We start from the raw sequence: 10,913 nt of genomic DNA on the forward strand, positions 1-10,913 counted from the left end.
GGACCAGAATCCAGTTCCATGAGAAGATTCATGAGGTTGAGAAACCTCCGGTAGGACGGATCCCTAACAAGAGAGGAAACAAGAATGACCAACATGAGGAACGAAAGCGAAACATCACAGCAGAGTCTTGCAGACACAGAAAGGATCTTAAAACACTATGAGGAACTTTGTGTCAATCAACATGATATTTTTGATGAAAAGGGCAAAAATCCTTGAAAATTCAATTTACCAAAATGGACGCAAACAGAAACAAAAAGTCTGAATAGTCCGAGATTTATTAAAGAGATTAAATCGATAATTTAAAGCTTTTCCACCTAGAAAAGTCCAGGCCCGGATGCTTCCCTGGAGGATTCTCCAACAGCATCTTGCACATCTCGTGATAGGTTTTTTTTCCTAGGTATTTCGTATTTTTGATGTTGTGTAAATAGTCTTTGTGTTTTTTCTTTGCAGTATGCGGGCCTCTCACTGCTGTGGCCTCTCCGGTTGCGGAGCACAGGCTCCGGACGTGCAGGCTCAGCGGCCGTGGCTCACGGGCCCAGCCGCTCCGCGGCATGTGAGATCTTCCCGGACCGGGGCACGAACCCGTGTCCCCTGCATCGGCAGGCGGACTCTCAACCGCTGCGCCACCAGGGAAGCCCCTAAATAGTACTTTTAAATTAAGCTTTGGACTTCCCTGGTGGCGCAGTGGTTAAGAATCTGCCTGCCAACGCAGGGGACAAGGGTTCGAGCCCTGGTCTGGGAAGATCCCACATGCTGTGGAGCAACTAAGCCCATGCGCCACAACTGCTGAGCTGCACTCTAGAGCCTGAGAGCCACAACTGCTGAGCTTGTGCTCTAGAGTCCGTGAGCCACAAGAGAAGCCACCGCAATGAGAAGCCCATGCACCGCAACGAAGAGTAGCCCCCGCTCTCTGCAACTAGAGAAAAGCCCGCGCGCAGCAACAAAGACCCAATGCAGCCAAAAATAAATAAATAAATAAATTTTAAAATAATAATAATAAAGTAACTTTCATTTTCTAAAGAGTTTCTTGCTGCATGTAGAACTGGAGCTGGTTCTGTAGCCAGCAGCCTTGCTTGCCCATTTCTCCTTAATTCTAACAATTTGTCCAAGTCCTTCTTGGCATTGCTAAGAGTTCTCCTTCTTGTCTCTCTTGTCCTGAGCGGATTTTCAATTTCACCAAAGTCCCTTTCTGCCTCTGTTGATGGTCACCCACTTTCTCCCCAGTCTGTCAAGTGATGGTCACAGGCTGGTTCTGGGGGCCGAGGGCTTAGGAGGTTCCAGCTGCGTCCTGCAGGCAGGGTTTCCTGGCCGCTGGGCTGGCCTGGAGGCCGGGAGGGCAAGTCACCAGGCACAGGGTCCAAGCATGCCCCCACCCGAGGGGTTTTCGTGGGGTCTCAGTGCCAGGAGCACGGTCTGCGGTTTGGGGTCCCAGGGTCATTTTCGGGGAGCCGGTGCCTGGTCCCTAAGGAGTCCCAGCCGGGGGAGGGCATGGGATGTCAGGGACATCTGTGGTAGGGGTCCCTCCTATAATGGGGGTCTTGCTTCCAGAAAAGGGGTCACTGAGACCCTGCAGGGAGGGGTCAGGCTCGGAGAGTGGGGGTCCCGCCAAGAGTCCCCAGCGTCAGGGCTGCAAGGACCAGCTGGGAGGGGAGTGGCATCAGTGAGAGAGGGGGGTGGGGGTCTTTCAGGTCACTGGAGTCAGGGAGGGTCTCCGGTGTCCTCGAGGGTGAGGAGGGGAGGACGGGCATGGCCCCTGGTCAGGGTCGGGGTCTGCAGCCGGCCCAGCCCCCAAAGTCCAGAATATGCATCGCCCTGGGGGGCCCATGGGGGCCTAGACCCTGTGGCGCAGCCCACAGTTCCCAGGACCTCGACCCCACCTTGGACCCTGGCCTGGCCATCCTGGCGGTAGGACAGTGCTGGGGGTGTGAGTCCAACCCCAAGGGGGGCATCCTGGGGGCACTTGGGACAAGATAGCACCTGCTTGAATGTCCAAAGGCTCCTTCCCTGCAAGCTCGGCCTTAGGCCAAAGGCTCCAGGCTCATCCAAGGCCTCAAAGCCTGACAGGCAGACCACAGAGGAGCTGGACTCACAGTTTGTTCGAGAAATGCAATTTTACTCCAGCAATCAAACAAGAGAACATAAATATTCAATTACGGTGATTTTGGACAGCTCCCAGAGGGGCTGTCACCCGGACAGTCCCTGGCACACAGTAGGTGCTCAGCAGAGGGAATAAGCAGTGCAGGAGTTCCTGGGTAATAAAACCTTCAGAGGAGCCGGAGTGACCACTGGGTAGCGGTGATGAAGCCCTGTGTGCAGCCTCCCACATAAAACATAAAAACGTGACTCTCATCCCTGTGTGTCGTCAGCAAAAGCAATGAGCCTCTGCATCTTTATTCACAAGACACTTTTCACCAATGACGTGAATGAGATTCATAACCAAAATTACCATGATGGACTAGATGCGACGTTTTCACTGCGATGGTATTTGGAGGCAATTAGGGGTAAATGAGGTCATAAGGGTGGGGCCATAATCCAATAGGATCAGTGGCCTTATAAGAAGAGAGAGAGAGCTCCCTCCCCCCTCCCACCTGCACTCTGAGGAAAGGCCACAGAGGACACAGCAGCTGACAGCCAGGAAGGGGCTCTCACCAGAACCAGAACTCTGTCAAGCCTTGGCCTTGGGCTTGCAGCCTCCAGTTTTGTGACAAAACAGATTTCTGCTGTTTAAGCTCCCCTGTCTGTGGTGCTGTGTTCTGGCAGCACAAACATCTGTGTGCAGGCAAACCCACAGGTGATCCAGGCCAAGGGGGAGGGGAGTGGAGTGGGGGCAGGGGGCAGAGGGGGGAGGCTCACGGCTGCCTGATGGCCACTGTGGGTAGCGCAGTTACCAGGGTCCTGAGGACGCTTCCCAACACACCCTGCCAACCCTCCTGCCCAAACGCAAACCGCCCTCTGGGTACATTTGGCCTTGCAGGTGTGTCCTGGTGTGGATGGCAGCCTTGGAGTGGAGTCACTGCAGCCCTGCCTAAAATCACACCCCAGTCAGAAGCAAGGAGGTCATGGAGGCTGCACACCCACCCACAGCCCCAGTCCACGGGGGTGACACTGTGGAGAAGTGGTTGAGGGGAGGCGCCAGCAGCTGGGCGTGGGTGTCAGAAGGGAAGGAACAGTGCACACTCCATGCCCCTACGCTGACTAGGCTCACAGGGCAGGCTGGCCTCCGCACCGTTCTTGACCATCTGCCCCGGAGATGCTTTCATCCTACAGATGCCCACAAATCCAGCCAAACAGCCACGCTTCTCACCCGAGCTCTGCTTCCCGTATGAGGTGCTCCAGCCTCTGCAGGGGCTTTGGGCTTCCCGTCCCCTTGTCCTTGGGCATCTTGTGGTCACCTCTGCAGCACCCCGTCCAATGGCCAACGATGGCATCACGTTCCTTCTGAATCCGTGAGTCCACAGGGTAACGCTCTGCTCTGCTGCCCTTTGGATGGCTTCTCGGGTCTCAGAAGCAGCCCCACTCAGGAGTAATGCCGTGAGTTCTTAGGACAGGCTCTTGGCGAAAACCCCAGAGGGTGACATGAGCGGAGGGCCACTGGGCAGGCAGCACACGCTGTTCTGGTGGAGATGTGGCCGTCCTGTGCGATGTGAGGGCGCTGTCTCCACAGAGGCCACTCTTCCGAAAGGCTTTGCTCAGGAGCCCTGACAAAGGGACGGGGGCGTGTGCTGGGCCAGAGGTACCCCAAGCTTGTCTGATGGCTCTGTCTCCGGGACAGGGGGCTGAGGATGGGGCTGAGGATGGAGCTGCGGACAGAAACATGGACACGGCGGAGCCCACCACAGCCCACTGCGCCAGGCCACACCCCTGGTGCTGGGCGCCGTGTGCCAGACCCTGTGCTCAGCTCAGTCTAGCCCCTGACAGCAACCCTTGAGGCTGGCCTTCCTCCCCCTACTGAGCACCCCTGGGCTACCTCACAGCAGAAAGTCCTCGAAGGACACCCAGTGAGGACTGAAACCCTCGGCAGCATCTGCCCAAATGGTGTCCCAGTTCCCCCCCTACACACACACTCAGAGCTCAGCCGCCCAGGCAGGCCACCCACTGAAGCAGGATGTGAACCCGCTCTCTCTCCACTACGCCACTGGTGGCCGCTTCCCCTCAGCAAGAAACCGGGGAGAAAACGCGAGGGACAGGCATACTGCTCAGGTCTCCCGGGACTCCGACATAGACTCAGATACTAGAAGATGCACCCGCCCGCGTCCCCACCCACCTGCCCACCAACCCATCTGTCTTCTGTCCATCCAACCAGTGTGTCCTGGGTGCTCTGTGGGTCAGGCAGTGTGTCAGGAACTGGAGAGGCAGCCAGGAGCCTCACGGGCTTTATGGAGCCCCTCATTCATGGAACGATCTCCCCACGGGGAGGGCAGGCCTGGCTGGAAGGCTGGAGGAGGGAGCCCGCGTGTCACAACTGTGAGATGCGATCAGCTGTGGTGGGAGGAGAAGGCAACACCTCAGGGAAGGAGACCCAGAAAGGGTCTCCAAGGAGGTCAGGGAGGGAGCGAGTCCTTTCCCCTAAATAGGAGGGTCCCCAGGCGGCCGACAGGGCAGGTGAAGGGGGCGGGAGGGAGGCTCTGAGCAGCTGCGTGGTGGGCACAGGTGCTGAGAAGAGGCCAGGTTTCTTCTGGGTTCTGAAGGTGCAGCGGACAGGTATGCCGGGGGATCGGAGCAGGGCGCCCGCCTCCTAGGCCTGGGGCAGAAACCCTGGGAGAGGGTATGCCCGGTAGGTACTGAGGCTGCAGGGCGGGCCTGGGAGGAAATGAGTGCTGTGCTGGCCTCATCCAGGACCCAGGTGAGCCGTCCAGCTGACAGCACCAGCCAGAGCAGGTGGAGGGCTGGACGTGGAGCCGGGGCCAAGCCCCGGGGAGGAAGGGCCGGGGGTCCCCCTGCTGGAGGTCTTGGGGGGTGCGGGGGGGGCTGGGCTCCCGGGTCGGAGGGGAGGGGCCCCTCCTGCAAGGCACAGGGGCAGGCCTGGATGGGGGAGGGCAGAGGGACTTGGCTTCTCCCTCACCAAGGTGCAGTGGGGAGGCCCTGGTTTCTGACAAGTTGTTGACCCTGTCAGGAAATGCAGGCTCCAGGCGGAGACACAGCAAGGGCCTTAAGGCCTGGCCCCTTCTGACCGCAGGCCTCTAGTGGGTTCGGTGCAGCCCCAGGCCCCCGCCTTTAGGGACGAGGAGCGCCTCCGGGTGAATGTGCCCACAGCGGCCCCAGGCAACTCAGGACTGGAGCCAAGGGGCGCCCGAGGCACCGACGCCCACACCCGGCAGCTGAGACCGCAGGGACCCCGGCGCTGCCCTCCGCCCCCAAGGGAGGCGGTCGCCCGGGCCTGCGCCCTCCAGCCCCGGGCGCCAGAGAGGGCGGGACGCAGAGCGCGCGGGGCGGGGAGGGGGCAGGCCGGCGTGGGTGGAAAATGAGGCTCCCGGGGCGCGGGGGTGGGAGGCGAGGTCTGGCGGCCTGGCGGGCGTGCGCCGCACGCCGGCGGGCGGGCCGAGAGCAGGCGACTCCGGCTGCGCTCTCGTGTGCGCGGCGAGGGCGGGAAGGCTCCGCCCCGGGGAGGGAGGGGGCGCCGGATTAAAGGCCACCCAGGCGGGCGGGGACCAGGACAGCAGCCCTCACCCAGAGCGCACTCAGCTCCGCGCCGCCCAGCGCGAGTCCCGCCGGCCCCGCTGGTCCGGCGGCCCCGGCGCGACACGTCCCGCAGAGCGCAGCAGGGCTCTCGCGACCGGAGCATCTGGACAGGGCGCTGAGCGGTGGCGGCGATGTCAGGGCGCGGGGCCCCGGGCCCCGGATGGGGGCTGCTGCTGGCGCTGCTGGTTTTGGGCGAGCTGCCGCGGGCGCAGGGCGTCGAGGAGATGCCTGGCGGCGCGCCCGGGGAGAACCAGGGCTTCCAGGTGGTCACCTTCAAATGGCACCACGTCCAGGACCCGTACATCATCGCGCTCTGGATCCTCGTGGCCAGCTTGGCCAAGATCGGTAAGCCGGCCCGGGCTCCGTCGGCGCGCCGCGGCTTCCCTGCCCCCCCACCCGCTGGGTCTGCGGGTCCCTTCCTGCGCCCCCGCCCCCGGCGGACAGAGCCGGCTGCCTGCGCCGCCTTCTTCACGCGCTCCGCCGGGTCCGTGGTCTTCCCTGTGGAAGGGGCGCGTCCAAGGTCGGTTGCCCGGCGGTCCCGTCGGGGAGCGCCGCGGCCAGCCCCGGGGATTCGGCCCTTGGGTCGCTCAGGGCGAGGCTCGGGGACTGCGAGCCTGGCCGGGCCCGGAGTGGCAGTGCTCGTGGCCGAGGGTTACCCGGTCCCGGCCGGGCGGGCGCAGCCTCCTGAGTCCCCGCGTCCCCGGGTCTCCGCGGTCGGGACTCCCTCTGACCCATCCAGGCCAGCAGATGTCGCGGACTGCTCCGCGCTGGGGCTCCCGCAGCCAGGTGTTCTGTCCCTCGGGCTTGTCGGGACTGTTAGTGCAGGAGAGAGGGAATGTCCTTGCCTTCAAGCGCCAGAGCACTCCGTCCCCAGTGCAGAAAGAAAAATGGTGTCACCAAGATGAAAGCCGGTACCGTCCTATTTACAGGAGCAAGTTTTCCACTGACGGTGTTTCTCTCTTCAAAATCCTGGTCTGTCAGATTTCTCTCCTCCTGACTGGCTCCACTGAGCCAGCAAAGTGGGAACTGCAGGTAACTCCCGGGCAAGGTGACAGGAAGGTCAGCTTTCTTAAGAGCCTCTGAGGACCAAAGTTTCAACGTGTTGATCAACACCAGGGAGGGTCTTCCGTGAGGTGGCGGAGATGTGAGGGCAGGTGTAATTAGTAGGTGGAGCAGGGGAAACCCTGTGAGGGGGTCTGAGGACTCCCCCCTCACCACAGAGCAGCCGGACGGGGATGGGTCCGCAGAGGTTTTGGAATGGGGAGGGGCCGGGGGTGCTGGCCTCCTCAGCGGGGCCAGGAGGGGCAGGCTCTGGGGAGAGGCGGTCAGAGGACTTTGGACCTGGCTTTGGGGGTTCCTGGTGTTCCTCGGCGGCTGGTTACAGCTCGTTTCTCCTTCAGCCCTGCCTGCCATGCGTCCTGCTGTGCCAGCGACCTCCCTTTAAGTCTCTCGTTTTGTTCTGTTTCTTTCAAAGCTCTCCGGCCCCTCTGCCTCCCCCTTTCTCCTCCGGTGTGTGTTTAGTTCCTTGGCCCTGCTGCCCAGTCCCTGTGCCCAAGCCGCCCTCCACTCCTTGGCTTTTTTGTGGGGGATTGTGACGTCATGAGTGAAATGTCGACACCGAGAGGCGGTCTCACGTGCTGTGTGTCCTCTGGGTGTCTCTGCCGCAGGGGGCTTGCCGACACTGGCCACTTTCTACTGGCCACTTACGGGGCAGGTCCAGCCTCACCCTGGGGCTCTAGGAGCAGCAGCCCGTCCTGAGGCTCCCCTGGGAGCTGACCGGTTTCTGGGGCAGAGCGGGGGTCTCCTCCTCAGCCCCCTTCTCTCTTCTGTGAAACCACAGATACGTGCAGGGTGGACCCATGACACTCCGGGGGTCCCCACCTGGGACCTGGAGCCCCCCTGTCGTGTAGAGCGAACGTGTGCTTCCTGTGCAAGCCCAGCCTCAGGTCCTGCACCTGGAGGTCCAGTGTCAGTTATTCACCCAGGAAGAGCCTGCCCCGAGGTCTCCTAAGTGCTCAGCTCCTCCAGAGGGGAATGCTCCCACCAGCTCCGCCTCTCGTGGGCAGGGCGGGCCCAGAATGTGTTTGTCTGTGGCCACTTCAGTAGCTCCGCCTCCCCTGGGGCTGCTGGCCCCATCCAAAGGGGAAGGGGGGCCAGCTTGGGTAGAGGCTCGGCGGGGGGCTGTAAGGGAACATGAACAGGACCCCGGAGAGAAGACCCATGGGGCCAGCCTAGCTGGCCTGGGAGTGCCCTGCCCCGGGCCAGGCCTGGCCCCGACGCTGCCCACGCTGTCCTGCACTTGGAGGGTCCTGCTGTGACGGCAGAGGGTCTCACCCGTGAACAGGCTGCACAGAGGGACTCTGTTCTCCCATCTTAGAACGCAAGCTGGGACCCTCCCCAGGCCCAGCCCCCTCCCAGCCATGCCCCTGTCCTCTGGAACCCACTGCACTGACCCTGCCCAGGGCCCCAAGGCTCTCCGGGGGGCTCAGCATGGGCTTCACGTGACCCCGCCTCTAGCTCAGCAGGTGTCTCTGCACAGACGTCCCCCCGCACCTGACGGAGAAGAGGAACAGGGGTGGCTGCTGAGGCCCCAGGTCCCTATTGGAAGACGCATTTGGGCCTGCCGGGTCCCTACCTGCTGTCGCATCTTTAGGAAATGCAGAAGGGGATGAAGCCAGGGAAGGAGCTGGCCCACAGCTCCCGGCTGGGCCTGCAGGGCCGAGGTTGAGGACTCTCCTGCCGAGGTTGAGGACTCTCCTGCTGTCTGCCCCTGGGTGTATGGGGAAAGCCTGGGCCGTGGGTGGGACGTGTGCTCCCCAGGGGGCCTCGAGTCTGCAGCCACTCACACCAGGATCAGTCTGGGCCTTGGACCAGGTTGGACTCCCTCTCCCTCAGCCTGTCCCACGTCCTCTGGCCTCCTCTGGGGCCAACGTCTAGTGGGCTGGGTGGGCGCGCTTCGGCCGCGTGGGATGGCGAAGCTGTGGCAGCAGTGGGCGGGGCCCACCTGAGGGTGGGGATCCAGGCGGCTTCGGGAGACAGCCTGGAGGTGGCGGGTGACCAGGGTAGGTGCTCCTGGAGGCCGCCAGGGAGACCCCGTGTGTCGTGCTCTGGCGCCGAGCCGGTGGGTTGAGGGCTCCGCTCACTCCTGGCCGGAGCTGCTGGGAGCGGTGACTCGGCTTCTGAGCTGCGGAGCCAGAGGGGCAGGCGGACTCGCCGTCTCTGCTGTTTCTCCTCTCCCTCTCCGTCTCCTCTCTCTCTAAGAGGGCGCCCCCCCCAGATCCCACCCCCAAGGAGGCAGGGGGCTGCCCCCACACCCCGGCAGGAACACTTCGGGAAGAGCCCGGAGCCCGTGGGTCCCCCTGGATCCAGAGAAGGAAGCAGCTGGGGTGTGTGGCGCTGGCCCAGGCGTGCCCAGCAGCCGTGGTCCTCTGAGATCCTCGGCCTCTCCCCCATGGCCCCCGGGGTTTTGTGAGTGCTTCTGTTCCGTGCTTGGTCACCCCCTCCCTCTTCACCCAGTCTTGGAGGAAGAGACCCCCGGCGGGGGGCAGGGTGTGTCTTTCCTAACCAGCAGAAGCCGGACGTGGTCCCCCGGGCACCCCGAGGAGTAGCCAGGGCCTTTAGGGTCACGCGTGCGACCCTATCTGCACACTTTACCCACTCTGCCCCTCCGAGACTGCAGCACCTTGGCTCCTGGAGACGCAGGTCCCTTTTCCCACCTGTGCTCCAGCTGGAGCTCAGCCTTGGGGTCCCCCTCTGTTCGGCTGGACGTGTCAGCCGCTGCCTTATCAGGTCAGACTCTGCTCTCCAGGCCCCTAGACCCCGATTCCCGTCACTTGCAAAGCGCCTTCGCTGTGGCTTCTCCTCTGGTCCAGCCCCAGCCCTTGCCAGGGGAGGGGCACAGCCCCCGGGTGCTGGGACACCCATGGCTCTTGTCCAGAGCACCTGCCACATTGGTGGATTTCTCTGAAGTTCAGCCTTCGGGCGCTGGGTGTCTGCCCTGGGTTGTGCTCCCAGGCTGTCGGGGAGTGGTGGACAATATTTACCTCCTTGGGTTGACACCAGAAGCTTGTGGTTTTCGCTCCGTGTGCTCTGGTCCTAAGACCAGAACCCCCATCGCTGCACCCAACCCCTGTCCCTCTTTCCTGTGGGCTCCCCGGCGCCCTCCACCATGCTCTCCTCCCTGTTCCCACCAAATTTCCCTTACACCGCAGCGTGAGCAGCAGGAGTCTTCGGTGGACCCCATCCTCCCAGGAGTAGACGAATCAGTGGGCCCTAGTGGACCCCAAGCCTGGCAGGACAGATGGAGTCAAGACCCATCATCCAAGGTCTTGGAACCAAGGCCTCTCCCAAGAGTGTCTATGGGAGGGACATTCTGTGCTGAAAGTGTAAAGTCTCATTTGTCAGGAACTGCCCATGGGAGAATTAGCCACGGGCTGTCAAACAATCCCCTGCATTTGGAGCTAAGGTACCTTTGTGGAGTATCCTGAGGAAGAGGGGCAAAGGTTGGGAAGTGCTGATAGCCCCAGTCCTGCCTGCTTGGCAGAAGGAACTCTCCAGGGATTTTCCCATCCAGCCTACTCCCGCGGTCCAAGAGAATCACAGCAGTGTTCCCAAGACTGCAAGTCCCAAAGGTCACTGACACCTGCCGCTGGGCTCTCCCAGTCTGGTGCCTGATCGGCCTCACGTTTATTTCTTCCCAGCGTCTGAGTCCCTTTTGACAGCAAGTTTTCCCAGGAGTGTGTGGCAGAGTGGGGCAGGGGGCTCAGTGTGCGGTGGACCAGGTCGGGGCTGGTGGTCCCGGGCTCCCTCCACGCCTCCTGCCTTCCCTCTGAGAAGGGACTCCTCCAGCCCTCTCTGCGCTGGAGCCCAGAGTGGGTGGTGACCTCCCTGGGCTGAGGTGGGCACTGCTGGGGCCCCGTCCCCTGCACCAGGAAACCTTGGAGGCGCCTGGGTGCTTTCCTGGCGTGAGGTCCGCTCCACTGGGGTGGCTTTGTGCCCAACCCCCGCCTGCACCTTCGCTCCCAGCCAGCCCCCGGCCTCCTTCCTGACCTTGCTCGGTGTCTCCTGCCCCTTCACCATCCCTTCTTCCTACTGTGAAGTCTGTCTCCTCCGTCTGCCCAGGGCAGGGGGAAGAGGGGCGCTGGTGGAACCCAGGTGCCTACAGAGCCCGTCAGACTGGGGGAGTTGAGCTCCAGCGGCCTGTGGGCCGGGTGGGGATGGGGGAGGCACAGTAT

General features: G+C 62.3%; 1 protein-coding gene across 1 annotated transcript in view; it reads left to right on the forward strand.

Moving 5' to 3' along the window:
* The first annotated feature begins 5,664 nt into the window (after positions 1 to 5,664).
* The window catches only part of SLC9A3 (solute carrier family 9 member A3), a 37,345-nt gene continuing 32,096 nt past the window's right edge, over positions 5,665 to 10,913 (forward strand). The window contains exon 1 of the mRNA XM_024731974.1: positions 5,665 to 6,024. Within this exon, the coding sequence (XP_024587742.1) occupies positions 5,811 to 6,024 (214 nt within the window). The 5' untranslated portion in view covers positions 5,665 to 5,810. The remainder of the gene's footprint in view (positions 6,025 to 10,913) is intronic.

Source organism: Neophocaena asiaeorientalis, unplaced genomic scaffold (genome assembly GCF_003031525.2).
Source record: "Neophocaena asiaeorientalis asiaeorientalis breed wild unplaced genomic scaffold, Neophocaena_asiaeorientalis_V1.1 scaffold104, whole genome shotgun sequence".
NCBI classification, from domain to species: Eukaryota; Metazoa; Chordata; class Mammalia; order Artiodactyla; family Phocoenidae; genus Neophocaena; species Neophocaena asiaeorientalis.